General features: G+C 44.2%; 3 protein-coding genes across 3 annotated transcripts; 1 reads left to right on the plus strand and 2 right to left on the minus strand.

Moving 5' to 3' along the window:
* Positions 1-78: 78 nt before the first annotated feature.
* Positions 79-6,730, minus strand: eif4ba (eukaryotic translation initiation factor 4Ba). The gene is made up of 15 exons (XM_037250992.1): positions 6,718-6,730; positions 5,460-5,603; positions 5,107-5,312; positions 4,836-4,952; positions 4,690-4,744; positions 4,447-4,596; positions 4,035-4,154; positions 3,727-3,903; positions 3,381-3,648; positions 3,219-3,307; positions 2,894-3,137; positions 2,760-2,797; positions 1,685-1,808; positions 1,224-1,296; positions 79-1,017 (listed from the first exon to the last, which is right to left on the minus strand). The coding sequence occupies exons 1-15, from the start codon at positions 6,728-6,730 to the stop codon at positions 943-945; spliced, it is 1,893 nt and encodes a 630-aa protein (XP_037106887.1). The 3' UTR covers positions 79-942.
* An 832-nt stretch (positions 6,731-7,562) lies between these two features.
* LOC119123033 (keratin, type I cytoskeletal 18-like) lies at positions 7,563-10,595 on the minus strand. Its single transcript, XM_037251802.1, has 7 exons — positions 10,104-10,595; positions 9,074-9,156; positions 8,608-8,764; positions 8,360-8,524; positions 8,158-8,283; positions 7,831-8,051; positions 7,563-7,679 (listed from the first exon to the last, which is right to left on the minus strand). Exons 1-7 carry the CDS (start codon positions 10,506-10,508, stop codon positions 7,658-7,660), a joined length of 1,179 nt encoding a protein of 392 aa, XP_037107697.1. The 5' UTR covers positions 10,509-10,595; the 3' UTR covers positions 7,563-7,657.
* Positions 10,596-14,131: 3,536 nt separating this feature from the next.
* On the plus strand, positions 14,132-18,017 carry LOC119123032 (keratin, type II cytoskeletal 8-like). The gene is made up of 9 exons (XM_037251801.1): positions 14,132-14,649; positions 15,681-15,889; positions 16,225-16,285; positions 16,419-16,514; positions 16,606-16,770; positions 16,847-16,972; positions 17,074-17,294; positions 17,367-17,407; positions 17,503-18,017. The coding sequence occupies exons 1-9, from the start codon at positions 14,215-14,217 to the stop codon at positions 17,754-17,756; spliced, it is 1,608 nt and encodes a 535-aa protein (XP_037107696.1). The 5' UTR covers positions 14,132-14,214; the 3' UTR covers positions 17,757-18,017.
* The last annotated feature ends 1,491 nt before the right edge of the window (positions 18,018-19,508 follow it).

Genomic DNA, 19,508 nt, shown 5'->3' on the forward strand with positions numbered 1-19,508 from the left:
CAGTGCACCAGTTGCATGGAAAAATGCAAAGCACTCATCGATTGGAGTAAAAAAAATAAACAGTTGGGAAGAACGTGCTGTGTACCCCTTTTTATTGCAAGCGGGGAAAAAAGGTCATGTCATGAAAACCAGGCTCCCACACTGCAGCCCTCACATGAGGAAGAAGGATTTGTGAACAGCAGAGGACGACGGGAAGACGGCCAGAAAGGAGCGCAGATAGACGAATTGAAGCGATGATTTCATCAGAAGTTATAGAAAGAGAACAAAGTCTGTACAATGATAAGGGCAGAACAATAATGGCACTTAAAGACTCGAGCGGAGTCACGAGGCGACTGTTTAGTGTCACTCGGAGTGAAACACATCAAAACATGTTGCACAGTGGACATGGACTACAGTCCATGGGGTAGTTTCAGAATCAAAGTCAGTGCTGGAAGACATGATTTGTGATTAATTATAGCGGGACAAGACTTTAGGACAATTTCCAAATGACTAATAAAATTAACTGCTGTTGCCTTGTGGGAGGTACGCAAGTCAATGTGAACGATTTGATTAGAATTTAAAAGTCCATGACAGTGCCATTATAGCTACAATATCTAGGATCAATCCATCGCATCTTTGATCCACAAATGTACAAATTCCTTTTTCCCCACTTTTTCCATTTATTTATTACAATTTTCCAACTTTATCACATTTCCAGAGCTAAACACTCGTATTTTTCCCCAACCCAATTAAAACCAAGTCCAGTAGGTGACTGTGTTGAACCTGAAAGAGTCCTCAGAGTTGAGTGGAAGGGAAGGAAGATGAAGGGAAAGGACAGGTTTGAAGGTGGGTTGGGCTGTTTGATCACCCGGGGAAGGAGGGGGGGCTACTTCCACATGAGAATATAAGCTATGTGAAATTATTATTCTTGTGTTCATTTGCTCCTCTTCTTTGCCGTCTTCTCTACTCCACATCCCCAGCGTCGTCGCCGTCTCCGTCCATTAGCAAAGCGGCGTATTTACTGGCTGAGCTGAACTTCTGAAAGAGACAACCAATCGGGCATTCTCAGCAAATTGCACTCATGCAAATTATTCAGGTACATTATTTGGTGCCTGCTGCTGGTGGTGGGTTGGTCTGAATTAATTGTGAGGGAGGAGGAGGAAGAGGAGGAGCCCAAGTGCTTTGAGAACAGCCTTTAGAAACTACGACAACTGCCAGAGTTGGGTGCCCAGTGACGGACTTACAGGGATTGGGGATTCTTCGTATTTCTTTGGCTCTGGCGGTGGTCTGGCATCTCGATCTCTTCTGTTATCCTTTCTACAGTCAGAATGAACCCGTAGGTTAACGTTCACCAGCACAACTCGCAGCGCTTGCCAAGAATACTCAAGAGCAAAACAGGAGCACAAGCCATCCATTTGGATCATCTACAAGCTGCTATTGGTCAAAGTCAAAACTTGTTTTCTACAGCACATGCTATGCTGTTACTGTTGTAGCACTCCAACGTCCAAACTGGGGATTGTGAGCAGGTTTTGCAGGGAGTGCATTAGTCCCACTGCCCGAGTTGGTGGTCCACCACATTCAAAACAAAGGATGCATCAACAGTTGTGTAGCTTAATGTGGGCCACTCTTTGCAGATGCCCTCATGCTAAATCCCTGTCTGTTTTGGTTAACAACTTGAAGAGTTGCTAGGCTTTAAGTGGCTGACCTGTCTGCCTCCTTTCTTCGGTCTCTGTTGGGAACCTCTCCTCGCCCTGCTCCAGGCCCCGCAGGCCCACCTCGAGCCCGTGGGGGGCCCCGGTCCCGGTGAGCACCGCCAGCCTTGTTCTCATCTTAAAGGAGAAGCCAGCCAGTTGAGAAAACGGTTGGACGGTAAACTGTCGACTATGCTTTCAACACACGGCAGCAGCAAAGGCCCGTACGTGGCACTCACTGATTGAGGGGCAATGACAGACCGATTATTATATGACAGTTGCAATGTTGGGTCCAGAGAATACTGTACTATATATTTTGCATTTTTAAATCCCTCTTTAGATAACCACAATCCAAAGAGCAAGTTTTTTTTTGTGCATATTAATAATGCCAACTGTTTGTTTAGTAGATCCGGAATTAGAGAATCGGTGCAATGTTTGGAATAAGTGAAAATAGTTTCATTTTTCACCCCCCCCCCCCTTCCAAAAAAAACAAGAAAAACAAAAAACAAATCCCCATCGAATCTCAGAGAAAATAATCAAATTATATCTTAAAAAAATACAATGTTATATGAACAAAAACACGCATGAGCAGATTGTCAATTGAAAAATGACCTAATTAAACTGTCAAAATTCTTCTGTTACAAACCCGTTAAACCAGTTCAGGGTGTACCCCGGTTGCCGCCCATAGCCTGCTGGGATAGGCTTCTGCACGCCCGTGACCCGCATGAGGATAAAGCGGCTCGGAAGATGAATGAATGAATCTCCCTATTATGGTGGATCAATGTACTTTGTGAATTGCTGCGCAAAACCTTAAGTTAGTTGCCGAGACTTCAGTTGCTTCTTTGTCATCGCCGTCTTTTAAAAAAGGAGCAAGCTCCGCCAGATGTACGGAAGAAGAAAAACAAAACAGAATCTAAATGCCGTTTTTTATACTGGGCCATTTCACTTGTCAAATCGTAAATTGTAAAATATCATTGTAAATTGTTTCCCCTCTGCTGTGTAGTTTTGCTAATCACAATGCTTTGCATGTGTCCAAGGATGTACTTTGCTGAACTCCGCCACCGTGTCCCTGTGTTCAGCAAGCCTTACCCTTTCCGGATTCTCTCTCATCTGCAGAATTTGAGGAGCTAAAAAAACAATAAAATACAGAGGGGGAAAACATAATTAGGGCATAACATTCCATAGTCCATGTACTTGGATAGGCATTGAAACTTTACACTCACCTGAACTTGGGGGGAGCCGAACCAACAGGGGAGACCGGGGACCGCCCATCAGCGTCAGCAGTGCTGGTGTTGGACGCACTTCTCTTGGCCCAGGCGTTCTCCTTGGGAGGAGGTGCTGGCATCACCTTCAACGGCTCCTTCGTGGGGGGAGGCTGTGAGGGGGGCGCGGGAGATGAAGGCTCATCTTCCCTCCCGCTGAAAACCTCGTTCTCCCCGGAACGCTCGTTGTCCCGACACCGTGACGCTGGCGGGAGAAATGAAAGGCGGTTTGTGTTACTTGCTCTGGACAAATTTGAAAATTAGACAAGATAATAATCTCTCTCACCTCTTCCAGAACCACTTCCTGTCTGGGAGGACTCACTTCCTGTACGAGATCTCTCTGTGTAACTTTCCTCATTTCGCCAGCTTGGGTCTCTAGTTATAAAAGATTGACTCAGTGTATATTTAGCAATCATTTCTATTTTGACGAGCAGGGCAAAGCACATACTTGTCTCGTATCTTTCGGTCAGGGCCCCGGCCCTTGTCCTCCTCCAGCTGCCTCTGGAAACTCTCTTCCTGTTTCTTCAGCCTCTCTTCAACCGCCCGTTCTTTGGCTGCCGTGTCAACTGGTTTGGCATCACCAAAGATGGAGGAGGCCCTGCCGCTGGAGGTCGGCGCAACGGCTGGGGAAGACCCACCGCTGCCGGCACTGCCGCCTTCCTCATCCTTGGGCACGCTGCGGGGCTTTAGATTCAACTTGGGCCGCTGCTGGGGAGCTGCAAGAAACAAGCATGGTTTATTTATGGAGCAGTGAAGCAACTTAACAATTACCATATTCCAAGCTGTGCACTGACCTCTATCATCACGCTTCTCATCACGCCGCTCGTATCGATCCTCACTGTAACGATCCCTTTCCCCGTAACGATCTCGATCGCCGAAACGGTCATTGCTACCTCGATTGTCATCGTAATCTCGACGGAAGCTGCTGCCAAAAGCACGGCGGCCTCCTCCGCCACCACGAGAGTCATAGCCTAGAAAGCAGAGAGCAAAACGTGATTGAAAGTTCAACTACAAACTGAAAGACATTTTATCACAATGATTGATCTATATCAGTGAAAGCTATCCTAATGAATCCATCCCATCTCCAGAACACACGACTCACCTCTATCGTACTCTCGCCGGTCTCTGTCATCGTAGCGGTCCCGGTAGCGATCTCTTCCACCGTCATAGTCCCTTCGTGAACCGTCTCGGAAACGATCCGACTCGTAGCGATCTCGTGATCCTGCAGGACATTTTAGATACATCTACTTATTTAAAACACATTTGTGTTTAGAATTCATCTTCCAGTTTTAAACGGTCTATCTACACCAAGCTGCTCTCCTACTTGCTACTATAAATAGTTGTTCAAAGTATCTCAATTTGCACCTGGAAAAATATGTGCACTTTAGTTCCGTGACATCAACAACTCAAACTATAGTCAAGTTCAAAATGTAAAATTCCAAGAAGCTAGTAGCAAATAACGACTGTGATGCAGTATTATTGCATTCCCAATCAGAATTTTAAATGTGACCTACTCTCTCCAAAGGCATCGTCTCTCCTGGGAGGCCCATCATCACTCTCCTCTCCGCTGGGCCGAGCCCTCCAGTCACTGTCTGTCTTGTCCGGGCCCATGTCCGCCATTCTCCCACCGCGGTCTCGACCTCCCATCATTCCACTGTCTCTCTCTAACGTACAAAATGGAACACATCGTCAGCAGGATTAAATTGGATGAAATTACATTACAGACTTTAGGGGAAAAAAAATGATTAACTTTATACCTTTATCATTCGACTGGTCTGCTATATCTACACGGATCCTTCGGTTTCCCAGGTTCTTTGGTTATAAACAAAATGGCAGGATCACATTAGAAAGACATTTGTAATCATGTCTGCTACAAATTCATCTACATGGTATGTTGCCTCACCTCCTCATTGAGACTTAAGGCCCTCAGGAGAGAGTCCACATCATCAAACTCTGCATAGCCAAAACCCTTCAACCTTTCATGGTTGCTAGGTTCACGGGGCAGACGCACTGCACTGATCTAGAGAAGCAGAACAGACTCAATACGTTGGTAACTTGGGGCAGCATTGGGACAAACAGAAACTCTCACAAACATCACGTGCAATTGATTATCTTAAGACCGCAGGTTGGTTGAGTCGTTCCATTTCGGTACAGCATGTTAAGTATTTGCTTACTGCCAAGCCGCGGAAGAAGTCTTTGATGGATTCTTCAGTGACATCATAGGGCAGGTTGCCAAGAAAGGCGGTGTACGGCGGGCTGCGGGGCAGACGGGACCGGTCGATATTGGGCTCACGAGCTGAACGGGGTGCTGTGGGCAGGCTGGACCGGTCAATGGGCGGGCCCCGGAACGAATCCTCATCTGTGTGCCATGAAGTTGACACTGAAAAGATGGAGAGGGAAACCAGATCACTCTACCGTTTCATTATTTCTCTTTAAGATTCAAAACAGCATTCCAATTTCACAGCAGGGGACTGATTATTGGCTTGAACAAAAAAATAATATCTTCTCCATTTCAATACGTGCTCACCATCTCCATCCAAGTCAACCGTTTCATCAGCCCAGCTAGTGGTTTTGGCAGGGTAGCTGGGAGCCGGTGCACTGCCTCCGCCGCTTTGGTCTGCCAAGAAGTCGGTGAGAGTGATGGTCTTCCCCTTCTTGTTCTTTTTCTTAGCTAAGGGGAGACCAATAGAGAGTTTGCACATTGACGCCGCAAGCTATCACAAAAACAGCATTGGAAAAGGCTGGTCGTGGTTGTGACAGCCAACCAGAAATCATCCATGTATGGCAGAACATTCTATACTGTCTGAACGGCAAGCGGAGTCAATTTGGCTTTGATCAGAGGCAGAAAAGCGTGCACGCAAGTTCCAGGAGTCATAACATTCTTTACGTGAAACTGCACACAAATAGAGTAGGATGTTGTGCGACTGCAAATTAAATCAACGAAATTGACAGCACTGACACAAAAGGCGCTAGGCGAGAACTTCATTGCAAACTTTTATGAAACAGTGAGCCAAGAGAAAGGACCAACACGTGGCAGTCAAAAAACATGATTCATATCGGAGACTCTTCTGGCGATGCTAGCCGCAGCTTAGTCAGCACAAGGCGTGCTGACGGGGAGCGTATGGCTGCTGCGCTGGCTAGCTTTTAAGGCCTAGCTCACGTCGCGGCGCCACGAATCAAGTGCGCAGTCGTCGCAGCAACATTGGACCGGAAAAGACTCCCGAATGGCCCGACGATGAAAAGCTACCACCGGTGCTTGGCATTCGAGCGAAAGCGCAGGAGCTGACCGGTCTTAATTTAGCACTGACGCCGAGGAGAGCAACTGCACACGTGGGGAGAGTCCTCTGATAGCCCGGACTGGTTGGCCCAACCCCTCCTCCACTAAACGCGCTTGCTGCTTCGTGTGCTCCGAGCATTAGCTAGCCGTTTGCTAACACGTCATATAGCAACCGGAGGTTTATTATACAACGCTTGTTAATAAACTAATAAGTGCGAAAAAATGAGTCCCCGATTTGTTGCTTTTGAACAACAACATCAAAACACAAATAACGTGTAAAATGTTCAAATTGAGCTGATCGTTGCTTCGTGCAGTTCCGCTCCTTCGGCGGTTTTGTAGGCACCGGCTTAAAAATAGCAACAGACCTAGTTTCCGCACTAGACGACGACGGGGAAGTGAGCGAAGATGTACTCGCAACTTTAAAACATAAAGTGGCCGCTTTTTCGTTGTGAAAACCGGCGGAATTTCACCGGAACCGACTCTGTCGGTTCACCCACATAAACCTCACCTGACGCCGCCATGTTGAAGAGCGAGTTCGCTGTAGTTCCCGGATGAAGGCGTCAGCGGGTTATTGTCGGGAGCGCGCATTTGCGTTCACGAGCTCAGCTACTCGCCTCCCTTGGCCAGCATCTCCATCATGGCATTGTTGGCGTGCACCCAAGGGAGGCTGCAAAAGTACTTATACTCTGTGTAAAAAAAAAAAAAAAAAAAGGAGCTATCTTGTACGAATTTTTAAAAAATATAAAAAAAAACTGCTAATAAATCTGACTTGAAAGAGCTGTGGCTTAACGGATTCCGATCCTTCAACTCTGGCCATGACTAAATGCTTTAAATATTCAAGTAAACAATGGAACTCTTTATTCTGGGTTTCACTAATGGCTGTAGAAGGGCCCATGTGATTTTTATTGTGACTGCACAAAATGACCTATTATATCTTATTATCCATGCTTCGTATTATTAGAATTGACTAACTGCAAAGTACAAAAACCCTAGTCTTCTAAAATACAGTATATTGGCAAATTGTGTACGGATTTCAGATTTGTAGAGATTAAAATCGCAAATGAGGGGGGGGGGGGGGGGAAATGGGGATATTAAAAAAAAAAAGAAAACAAAAACATACCTGTGCGTCTTATGTGTTTTGAGTTCAGCGCTCTCTAGTGGCCAAAAATCAAAAGCTTCAATGCACAAAGAGGTGCCACGGTGGCTCTTTTCAACAGGACTTAAGGGACAATTCATTAGGTATACTTGCACACTTAGTTGTTACTTGCATGTAACCTCCTATTCAATACAACTATATCAATGTAAATAATCCGTTTTCATATTTTGTCACAAAAATACACCAGTAGTCAGCACTGTTGGTCAACAAATTGTTTTATTGCTTAGAGGTCCGGCATTAGTCAGGGTTGCACAGGCCTGGATGGCCTTTCAAAGGAACTTTGGCCGAGCGCTCATTGGAGTGCATCTTGAAGCCTGTCAAATCAAATATGTTGATGGTTACAAAAATATTTCACTTTGAACGATTTTTGCATCTACTTGATCATCAACTTCTGAGAAGTGACTTCAACGTTTGCCTCCACTGCAACCATCAAGCCAAACATGTTTGGACTTACTTCAAACTTACTTGAAATCGCCGCCATCCAGTAGGGTCTTGTAGGTCTGGATCTCAGCTTCCAGTTTCACCTTGAGGTTGAGCAGAGCCTCGTACTCTTGCGTCTGCTGGTTGATGTTAGCGCGCAGGTTTCCGAGCTCCTCCTCCAGATGTAGGAGGATAGAGTTATACTTCTCCATTTCTATGTTGTTCCGGAGCTCTGTGTTGCGTAGTGTGTCTTCTAGGGAGGCTTTCTGATAATTCATCATAAAACAGCGATGAGATGTTTGAGAGGGATTTTAGTTCGATTCAACTGGATGATAATCAAAATGGATCCAAATACAAAAGACGAATCCTTACTAAGCTCTGTTGAGACGCCAGCTCGATTTCTAGAGTTTGTATCTGTCTGGTTAAGTCACTCCGCTCCACTTGGGCACCCTGGAGCGCTTCTGTGTTCTGTGATACTTGCGCCTGAACTTCTGCTGTCTAAAGTGGAGAGGAGAAAGAACATCTCACGTATCAACGTGAACTATGTTGAGCCATCACAGCATCATCGTCTTACCTGATTTTCATGCCAACGTTTGAGATCTTCTGCATTTTTCACTGCGATCTTCTCGTAGTTGCCCCTCACGTCCGCCATGATCTGGGACAAGTCCTGACCTTTGGGGGCGTCGACATCCACTTGCACACCTGACTGGGAAATCTGATTCCTCAACTCCCTCACCTCCTACAACAACAAAAAAAACCCGCACACACTTTGTAGTTGACTCCAAAGAATGAATTGCAATTGTTTCTGTACTGTCCACTTACATTTTCGTGATTCCTCTTAAGGTAATCAAGCTCTTCCTTCACGGCTTCAATCTCGCTCTCAATGTTCATCCTGCTCATGTTGGTGTCGTCGATGACTTTCTTTAGCCCGGAAATGTCGGCCTCCACCGACTGGCGAATGGCCAGCTCTGTGTCATACCTGGACAAACCAACACTCTATTACAAACAAGCTTCAAGCTAATTCTTTTTCCAAGCTAATTTTTTCTATGTTTTGGATAAAAACAACAAAACAATTTTACATTCATGATTTCCATCCCTCGTGTTTTCAAACTGCTGGTATTCAAAAGTGTTCAAAGGTGCCATAGTGAGATAATCTCTCACAAGGGCGGGTGGAATTGTTTTGTCTGCCTTGGCAAGGCCAAATGACATGTGACTAGGAAGGCTTGAATCACCACATTTATAGAACCTTGAATAAAACACTTGGGCGCCTGAAGACAAAACAACATACTTGACTTTGAAGTCGTCAGCAGCCAAACGAGAGTTGTCAATCTGGAGCACCAGACGAGCGTTCTCCGATATCTTGTCGAAGATCTGAGAAGAAAAAACAATGAGACGGATATTTTGTTAACTGTCAGTTGGTGTTGCAACCTTTATTCTGTTCGTATTCCTATTGGGAGTCATGATGTAATATAGGGATTCGTTCTTCATATTGTGTCCGATAATCTGCAGATGTGATTTGGATCTCCACATCTGTTCAAGCGACAGAGTGTCCGATTACACAAAAGGAATCATGGAAGAGAAGGAAGAATGTTCCACTGGAACTCTGAAAAAAGAGACTTTTCCTTACGAAAAAGAGTTGCATAAATCAAATGTGTTTATCTGTTCACGTGTTTACGTGAGTGGAGGAGTTTGAATTCTTTGTGGGTGGGAGAGAATTTCTTTTAAAAGCACGGTATCCTGTCTGGCCGGAAAGGGGAAACACAAAAGTTGAGGGAAAAGTGAAAAATGTGAAATTTGTGGCATTTGGAGAAAATATGTGACATTTGACTCTTGCTGAGTGAAGCTGATTGTTATGCAAGCAGAACGCTCACGCGCACATACATCGACACACACGCCGGGAGGACAAGGTCTTTTGTGTCGTCTTTACCACACATCTGTTTCACATTGGGGCCCACGGACATGGGTGGGGAGGGGGGGGGGAGTGGCATAGAATGTCAATTACACGCGGCGCCATTTGGGGAACTGTTGTATGTGGAAGTTTCTACCCTCGTGTTGGTGACTCATCAAGGGAAGTCGTGAACAACTTTTTGATGGGGGTGGGGTGGGCTGGTCAGAACCACACCCTTCATTCTTATGCAAGAAATATCATAACTGGCAAAAGATATTTTAGAAAAAAATGCACTTCTTTGCATTTGGCATTGACTGAAGAAGCTTTTCTGGGTCTCATTCACAAACGTGCAGGTTATCTTCACAGTCTTAATCATGTGATACGAGATGAAAATGATTCTGGTTCTGATCGGACTGCTTGTCACACCAACCTGTTTACGGAGGTCTTCAATGATGGGTTCATACTTGCTGTAGTCTCTCAAGTCAGGCCCTCCGGTCTTCAGCGCCTGCCTGATCTTCATCTCCAGTTCCTCGTTGGCCTGCTCCAGGTTCTTCACCGTCTCAAGGTAGTTGGCCAGACGATCGTTGAGGTTCTGCATGGCTCCCTTCTCGTTGCCTGTGATGCCCGCTCCCAAGCCGCTGCCCGCTGCCATGGAGCCGCTGACACCCAGACCTAAACCAGCAGTCATACCGCTGCCCATTTTGTTTGAAGAACGCAGGGAAGGTACAGAGGAGACGCGGACGTCCTGGGAACCGCCATAGGTGCTGAAGGCACGGTAGCGGGGTTGGACTTGGGATGCAGAGATCTGCTGAACGTTGGATCTTCTGTAGCTCATGATGGAGAAGTTTCTGTGTTACAGAGAAGAAGAGGAGAAGTTGAGACTCGCTGCTGGTCGGCGTCAGAAGAGACGATGGCAGTGGGAAGTGGGGAATTTATACTCCGCCTCCTTCCCCCCTCAATCTCAGTTGGCCTTTTTTAGACCCAGCCCACTTGAGCATCGCCCCATTTTTCATTTCCTGCTCTCTCTCACGCTCTCCTTTGCCCACATGTTTCCTTTTCTAACATGGTGTGTCTTCAATCGTCATGGAAACGTACAAAGCATATTATATGCAACAAACCCTGCATGAGCAATGCAAATCAGTTTGGTTGAGAGCAAGAGAGAGAGTGAGCATAGGCAAATGAGAGAAGTGTAAGGTTACATAATCTTGAACAGAAAAATGAAAGAACTTGGCAAAAACAACCAAATGCTTTTGTTTTACCCATAAAAGGAATAATGCCCGCTTTTCATTGCAGCCTCCAGCCCTGGTCAGCCAGGCACAGACGTAAAACCATTTTGCCACATGCAACATGCAAAAAAAAAAAAAGAGTTTAAGCTCTGTGAAATAAACACAATGTTAACCAACAAATGTGCAAAGTTGACTTGTGATTGCTTAACCCTTTCAGTGATAGCTGTCATCACATTTCAACACAAACAAAATGTACACAGTGAAGACAATAACTGTTCCCACATTCACAAAGAAAATCCAAAGGACACAAGCTTCCGAGATATCCCGGGGGCTGTGGAAAAGCTGAGATGCACAAAGCCAGCGCGTTAGCTGATACCGTGCTCACAATGCAATCACAAACAAAACACAGATAAAGGACACCTTTGTTCACCAATCACGTTGTATCGGTTGATCCGCACATATCGGGTCGTCTATTGATACAATAACGACTGAAGACGTGGCTTCACCTTTGATAGAAGAAAGCAGAGAGGACTTTTGAGAAATAACAGCTGACATCACATGGATCAACAGGTTGACATAAATATGAAATTGAAAACTCTCCTAAACACAGCACTTGATTTTCAAGGAATTTGCTCAGATGCTGAGTGATGTGTGCGAAGCCACAGCTCTCTCAGGACATTTAGCAGGTTGTTTATTTATTCATTATTTGTCTTCTCATAGTGAATGGTGCCCCCTCCCCTCGCCAAAAAAAGCTGATAGCACCCTCAATGAAAACCAAAGCAACACGGTAGTGCCTTCAGGAATGTGGCCCCCTTGGCCCCTGAATTAAACTTTCACCTCTGCACTTTTATTATTATTATTATTATTTTTTGCATTTAACTCTGCAACATCAACAACTTTCCGTTTCAAGATTGTCCAGATTTTAGCGTCATTCACTAACCAAAGGAAAAAAAGTGTGGAAAATCCAGCTTGTGAAGTGAAGAGCGAGATATAAAGAGGAACGATAAATTAAATCCGCATGACTCAACCCGCGTGACAGCGTTGCGGTTGTCGTTATTTGAATGGAAAAAAACTGACAACATTTTGCTTCACCATCACAACCCCCAAACAAACAAACCAGGATCTTCTTAACTCTTCCCTTGATCAGGCTGGAGTAGCAGCGGTCATTGTCTTAGTCAATTGGAAATAAATGATTGCAGTATTTGATGCACTTCATTAAAACGTGTCCTTCAAAGAACAAAGTTGCTGTGCAGCTTTAGAGTCGTTCAAGTTACCTCATGAGAGCATCATCTGTGTCTTCATCAGGCTCACATTCACTTTAAAAAACACAAACAAGATCAAAACAGTTGCTTCAATTATTTTTTCCCTGTCTTGTTTTTCAAGGCGAACCAATTGAGGGGTGAGGTAGTAGCGCCCTCTCTTGGTAGTGTTATAATTGCAGTACACATACACTCCGTCTGCAGTCACTGGGTGGCAGACGTCAGAAAGAAACAGTATCAAGTCGGCAACCCACTGACAAAGTGAGTTTTAGTGACCTCAACAGGGCAGATGTGGTATTGCATAGCCTGAGCATCAATGACTCCATGAACGTAGCTACTGTATGAGGAGGCAAGGCAGGAGCTGGGTTTTTAACCTGACTGACTTGGACGATAACGTTAAACTCCAGATGCGGCCCGTCATATCATTTTATGTGGCCCTTGAAGACAATTTGTGCATCGACTTCAGTACTAAAACTACAAATTGTCTTCACTTTTAAAGAAATCATTTTTTTTGTTACCATTCATATTTTAAAAATATTTGAAGAGTTTTAGTCTCCAGTTTCAAACCTAGTTATTCATCAGTTTGTTGTGCAGCCTATACTGTATATAATAAAAGGCGTTGACAGTCGTAATGGCCCTCCGAAGAAAACCATGACTACGATGCGGCCCGAGACAAAAATGAGTTTGACACCCCTGGTCTAAGGCTTGGCTGGATCCTCCTGAACAATCCACTTTTTATTCATAACATTTGTCAGAATTGTTTTAAGTATGACAAATTTCATCACGACAAAAAATGTCATAGGCTATTAAATAATCATAGAAGTGCTGAAATACTATCAAATTTGAGAAACTATTTGCATGCTATGCCTTATGATATTATATATTTATACATACCTCATCTTAAAGCTTTTTTTATTTGCTTTACTGCCTGTATATAACTTTTAATTGACTTCATCATCCTCGTTGACTTGTAACGTGTATGCGAGTCCTTCGGAACATTCCTCACTTAGTGTGTCACTTCACACATTTATACAAACCATTACACCAGTGTCCTCTTAATAGACTTGCGATAAGACATCTTGGCCTCTCAGCCCACGCTGAAATAAAAAGAAAGAGAAGAGAAATAAAAAATATATATATTTCAGGTTTGAAGTAAACGATGCACAAGTATCATACAATTACACACATTTGTGTACAAGTGGTTCCACTGTGATCACATTTTGTGGAATGTCATGCAAAACAAATTTGTCAAAAGTCTCTTCACCCAGTGGATGATCTGTATTTTTTCTTTTGTTGGTTTTTACGGGTAATTTGAAAGCTATTTAAGACTTAAGGTGGGACAAGAAAAATGCCACTTTGTTTGCTCTCCACAGTCTGATAAAGAAGGAATGTTCATGCTTCCATATTATTGAGCATACTGCCCATAAAAGTCCACTTAACTCTTGCTTTTTCAATCCCGTTAAAAGTATTTTATGACAATGACAGTTAAACTATTCATTGGGTAAAAATATGTTTGTCACATTTCTGAGACATACTGTCGCTGGCCACAAACGCGTGGAGCAAGTCACTCGTGGGAGAAGCCAATTTACTTTGCAATATATCATGCCTGTGAGAAGTGAGCCGCTCGAATTGATGTGCTGAAGGTTTGACTCGGTGCCGCGTCTGCAGATATTTGACAAAACATTTTAATCACACCATTTTTTTTGATGAAAGAAAACTAAGCTTAAGTAAGGTGATTCAAATTGTTATAATAGCACATGAGTTTTTTTTTTAAATGTGGTTTGAAACAATGACTGTCATTCCGTTGAACAATTTTCTGGCTGTTAATGTACAACAAGATGTGATTTTCTTTCTTGACAACACACCCATCTCCACACCTCATGCCATATCCCTGTGTTCATCACAATGGCCAATCACGAACAAGGAGAGACCCTCCCCTGTTCAGATAAATAGCACCAAAACCCAGGCACGGTCCATCTGCCTGACTCTCCCATTTTCAGCAGAGTCTCCGAGCCTCCTCTCACCCCACCTTGCTGCTACAGAATCCTTTGTGACCATGTCTGCCAGAGCTGTGAAGACCACCACCTTCTCCACCCTGTCCACAACCAAAGGCCCGAGTCAGAGCTTCAGCAGCCGCTCCTTCTCCGGCTACGGTGGTCAAGGTGTGGGTGCTGGCAGGCAAAGCTGCGTACTCCGCGGCTCCTACGGTGGGGTGGGCAGCAGCGGTGCCGCCATTGGAGGCTTCAAGATGGTCGGTGGGTATGTTGCCGGGGGGTCGGCCCAAAGAGCTGGTGGATTAGAGTTTGGCTACGTGGGCTTTGGTGGAGGCATGGGCCAGGAAGTGGTGGCCCCCATCACAGAGGTGACGGTGAACAGGAGCCTGCTGGTCCCCTTGAACCTGGAAATTGACCCCACCATCCAGTCGGTCCGCATCCAGGAGAAGGAGCAGATCAAGACCCTCAACAACCGTTTCGCATCTTTCATTGACAAGGTCAGTCAACTTCAACTTCTTTCAAGTACCAAGGGTTTTCAACTGGTTTAGTCCAAGGGACCACCAACATAACCAAGAAGCAACTCGGGGACCACTGCTTTGGCGTAATATTATTTTATTTTGGATCAAAGGAGGATAGACCCATACAGGCTATTTATTTGCATCTGTGTCACACTGGTTAGCACGTTCGCCTCACAGTTCAGAGGTTATGGGTTCGATTCCACGTCCGGCCCTCCCTGTGTGGAGTTTGCATGTTCTCCCCGTGCCTGCTTGGGTTTTCTCCGGGCATTCCGGTTTCCTCCCACATCCCATAAACATGCTTGGTAGGCCGATTGAGCACTCCAAATTGCCTCTAGCTGTGAGTGCGAGTGCCAATGGTATAGTAAATACATAAATTAAATAAATAAATAAATAAAACGCTGTAAACACCGCTTGCAAAAATGACACTCAATAATAAGAATGAAAAATTTGCTCTCGACAGTCATTGATCACCTGTGATCTCCACGTCACCCCTTTGCTGGTTTTCTTGTTTAAGGAGGCCTCCCTGCCAAACGTGAGCTAGAAGTTAACCCAGCAATCAATCACGCAAGTTCTTTGCACTGTAAAAAACAAGCCTTTTCCCCCTTCCTCTGGATTGTGGAACGACACATGCATGCTTGTTCTGTTTGCCCAAGAAGACCCCACCCAGGGTCAGGACACTGAAAGGAGACATTGTAAAGGGGCACCAATGCATCACAATTGGGAAACATGTTCATTGTGGCTCCAAGTTGAGTGAGTAATAATTGACGTGACATTGATGTGGTATCAGAAGAGTCATTTGGCCTTCTTTGTCCAGCCACACAGTGAAGCTATTCATTTCAAACTCCGATCTCTTTATCACACATTCTGAAAGACTCTTGTACCAAATTCCATACAGTTTATTCATTAGTGTTGATTCTAGTTAGATTTCTCCAGAAATGCATACATGTTATCTGCACGGGGGCGCTCTCCTCTGGATGTTATTGCTATTACATGATGCTTTTATTCTGTAGGTACGCTTCCTGGAACAGCAGAACAAAATGCTGGAGACCAAATGGAAACTTTTGCAAGAGCAAACCCCAGCATGCTCCAACATCGATGCCATGTTTGAAGCCTACATCGCCAACCTGCGAAAGCAGCTGGACAACTTGAGCCATGAAAAGGTCAAGCTGGAATCGGAACTTCATCACATGACAGGTCTGGTCGAGGACTTCAAGACCAAGTGAGTTGATGTTGCTGTACGAATACAGTGGAATCTCAAAAGACAAACACATGATCATTTTTTTTGCTTAAAAGCTGCTATGAAAGTCAATTAAAGACATAATGGAAAGGTAAGGCGTTTGCACAGGATTACTGCCCCCTTGTGGCGTTTTATAGACATCGATGTGATTATAAAGTGGACAATGTGTGTTTGTTTTTGGACTAAAGTGACACATCTTGAGGGTTGTTGTTACGATAATACAGTATGTGCTGTGTGAGATATTGAAACTCAACAGTGGTGGTTATTTATTATTATTATCTGTATTAAACTGAGACAGTACATTTCTACTCCTTTAGATACGAGGATGAGATCAACAAGCGCAATGAATGTGAGAACAACTTTGTTCTCTTGAAGAAGGTGTGTTCAGGTCTTCCGATCTTTTTTTTTTGTAATAGTCACACTAAATTCAGGTTTCCCACACACGGGTCATTTGCATATTTGACGTGTAGTGTGCAAGAATGCATTCTAAGCAGTGTCTGATGCCACACAGGACACAGATGCAGCGTTTTTGATCAAAGCAGAGTTGGAGGCCAAACTCGATGGACTTTCTGATGAAATTGACTTCCTGAGGCAGATCTTCGATGCTGTAATGAACTTTTAACGAGTCACCGATCTACACGATGGTGATCGCCTGCGTTGAAGTTTCACGTCCGTATGTCTGTCTTTTGGTTGTGTAGGAAATCCATGAACTACAGAGTCAGATCAAGGATACATCTGTCGTCGTGGAGATGGACAACAGCCGTAACTTGGACATGGATGCCATCGTTGCTGAAGTGCGTGCCCAGTATGAAGACATCGCCAATCGAAGCAGAGCTGAGGCGGAATCATGGTACCAGAACAAGGTAGTGGATTATTTGGACAGAAAAGGAAGATTTTCTGTTAGTACAGCTGACCTGCATGTGCTGCATCTCCCTATAGTATGCCCAGATGCAGGAGTCTGCTGGTAAATGCAGTGAAGATCTGAAGTTAACCAAGGCGGAAATTGCTGACATGAACCGCAGAATAATGAGGCTCCAGTCTGAAATTGACATGGTTAAAGCACAGGTGAGCACCACCTGGCTCAGTGTTGTCACTAAGAATCCAAGGAAACCCTATGGAGCAGCGATAAAGAAAACAACCACAAACACTTTTCATCTTTTGATTAGAACAATAATTTGGAGGCCCAGATCGCTGAGGTTCAGGAGCGTGGCGAGTTGGCAGTGAAGGATGCCAAACTCCGCATTAGAGAACTGGAGGAGGCTCTTCAGAGGGCCAAGCAGGACATGGCCCTGCAGGTCCGCCAATACCAGGAACTGATGAACGTGAAGCTTGCCCTGGACATTGAGATCGCCACCTACAGGAAACTTCTCGAGGGAGAGGAGGACAGGTGTGTTCATTTGGACTTTATTTTCATGTTGTAAGTTATGTTATTAATTAAGATCTATATGTCTCATTTTAGGTTCACAACTGGAATCAAGACCAAGGTGTCCAAAATCACCTGTATGTATTCCATTCATTTATTTTGTTGTTAAACCCCTAATATATGTGTATATATGTGCATATATAAAATATATGTGTGTTTTTTTAATGCACAGCTATGAACTACAATGCTTATGGCCTGGAGAGCTCCCGTACCCCATCTTACGTCAGCTGCTCATTTGGCACCATCAAGGCGAGCGGCGATTCTGTGCCTGAGGCGGAGACTGCGGAGGTGAAGAGCACCACTAGTGTCACCACAACAGAAACCGTGGTGAGCACGACTGAGGAGAAGAAGGAGGTGGAGGTGCCCGCTGTTACTGAGGTCGCTAAAACTGAGGAGCAGGTGGAGGCTGAAGTTGTGGCTGAGTGATCTTCTTAAACCCCATTTGAGTTGAATTTGGCCCCTCCCAAAATAAAATCACACCATTACGTTTGAGTTTATAAGGCGAATGCCTTTTCTCTTTCTGTCAAGGATCTGTGAGCAGCAAGTGGGAAAACCATTCATCAATGCCATATTGTAAATTTCAGTACTGTCAGATGTTATCAGTGCAGTAAACGCAACTGGCCACTAGATGACTATGTGGCATAGGTTTTACTGAAGCCAATAAATCAAACTGCCGTTCACAAAGTAGGCTGTTGTCTTTTGTCACGGAATGTGGAATTTGTTTTTCTTTTCTTCTTTCCCTCTTGTAATCGGCGTTTGAGGAAAAAAAGGTTCTCAAGAGCACAATGACACGTTCAGCTCTCAAGTATTATTGACACTAAACATGATGAGTGCATGTAATTTGATGATTTTTCTTGAGCCACCCTATTATTCGTGTCTCTCACTCAGAATCTAGTGACACAAGTGATTAAAACAGATACATTTATCACAAACTATTTAGGCCAGGGATGGGCCAATTGAAAACAACAAATTAGGTAGGGAGGCCTAAGGTGAAATCTGAACCCACACTTCACAAAACCTACAATGAATGTAATGTCCATATTACAATTTGTTAATCGGAGACTACTATGAATGAATGCATGGATAACTGAAAAAAAAAACATAAAATAGAATTAAAAAAAACTAGTTCGAACATGCATTGTGGGTGGTGGTGCCACACCCAAGGCTATCAAAGCTCTCATGTTGTAGAAAGCCACACAAAGGTTATGTCCTTAACTGTATTCTTCTTTAGCACAACTGTGACTGCTGACTATATACACGATAAGATGAGTCCATGATCAGGCTTGAGTTGAGATTAGCACAGTTTACAATGTGTGCAGACATATGAATCCAAAGTGAACATAACCTGGAATAACACCGGTGGGTGGGGAGAGTCACGAAGTTCAAATGTTGACCTACCTTACATGCAGTCCAATCGTACATTCAAGCAGCTAAAAAGACAATGCAAACAACCAAACAACAATATAAAATCAATTTTACTCTGTATCACATGACTTTTTAATCTCATTATCAAATATCCAGAGAGTATTGTTTGGAGCTTCTGGAAGAATACCTTTTTCTTTGGCTTTTTAGCAAAGGGGACAGTGTGACGATAACCATAGACTTGGAAAAGGAATTTAGACACAGCAAAATGTCATGCTGGAGTCATGGCATGTGGGAATCAAATAGAATAGATTTAATCATTAAGGCATCATTAAGCATCCGCATAATTGAGGGTTAGACATCTGGCAGCAGTAGAGAAATGTTCCCTGGCAGTTGCTGACACGCACTCATACTTTCAGCAAATTACTGCCGCGTGCTTGAAAGCGTTTTCACGGGTATCAAACAACCAGCTTGACTTTTGTGTGTTCATCCATTAAATTATTTCAGAATATTTTCGATTTATATAATGCACCTTTCATTATTGTTGCATCACTTGCGATGGTATTTAACACCGGTTTAGAATTGTGTTATGGAACGTGCAAACTAGGCCTCAGTGTAGTAAGTACCGTGCGACTCCTCAAATTGTCGCTAAGTTTCAGTGGGAACATTCAATCATCTTTGCATCATCCAAGTACCTGCAGTTAAATGTGGTAACACTGAACCACACAAGTTAGACTTGTTAGAGGGTTGGCAGCAAAAAGCATTTTCGAATTATTGGATGGTAACATAAGTTTCTGTTCACGTTGGTTCTCGGCT

This window comes from Syngnathus acus, chromosome 5 (genome assembly GCF_901709675.1).
Source record: "Syngnathus acus chromosome 5, fSynAcu1.2, whole genome shotgun sequence".
In the NCBI taxonomy this organism is placed as follows: Eukaryota; Metazoa; Chordata; class Actinopteri; order Syngnathiformes; family Syngnathidae; genus Syngnathus; species Syngnathus acus.

Bases quoted from the DNA above. Each gene is read 5' to 3' on its own strand.
- eif4ba (XM_037250992.1), bottom strand. The intron at 1,809-2,759 runs GTAAGGCTTGCT...TTCTCCTTTAAG, and splicing joins TGAGAGAGAATCCGGAAAGG to ATGAGAACAAGGCTGGCGGT. The intron at 1,018-1,223 runs GTAAGTCCGTCA...TGTCTCTTTCAG, and splicing joins ACGAAGAATCCCCAATCCCT to AAGTTCAGCTCAGCCAGTAA.
- LOC119123033 (XM_037251802.1), bottom strand. From the start codon at position 10,508: ATGAGCTACAGAAGATCCAACGTTCAGCAGATCTCTGCATCCCAAGTC. The intron at 8,284-8,359 runs GTAAGACGATGA...TCTCCACTTTAG, and splicing joins AACGTTGGCATGAAAATCAG to ACAGCAGAAGTTCAGGCGCA. The intron at 7,680-7,830 runs GTAAGTTTGAAG...TTGATTTGACAG, and splicing joins CTGGATGGCGGCGATTTCAA to GCTTCAAGATGCACTCCAAT.
- LOC119123032 (XM_037251801.1), top strand. From the start codon at position 14,215: ATGTCTGCCAGAGCTGTGAAGACCACCACCTTCTCCACCCTGTCCACA. The intron at 14,650-15,680 runs GTCAGTCAACTT...TTTATTCTGTAG, and splicing joins TCGCATCTTTCATTGACAAG to GTACGCTTCCTGGAACAGCA. The intron at 15,890-16,224 runs GTGAGTTGATGT...CTACTCCTTTAG, and splicing joins GTCGAGGACTTCAAGACCAA to ATACGAGGATGAGATCAACA.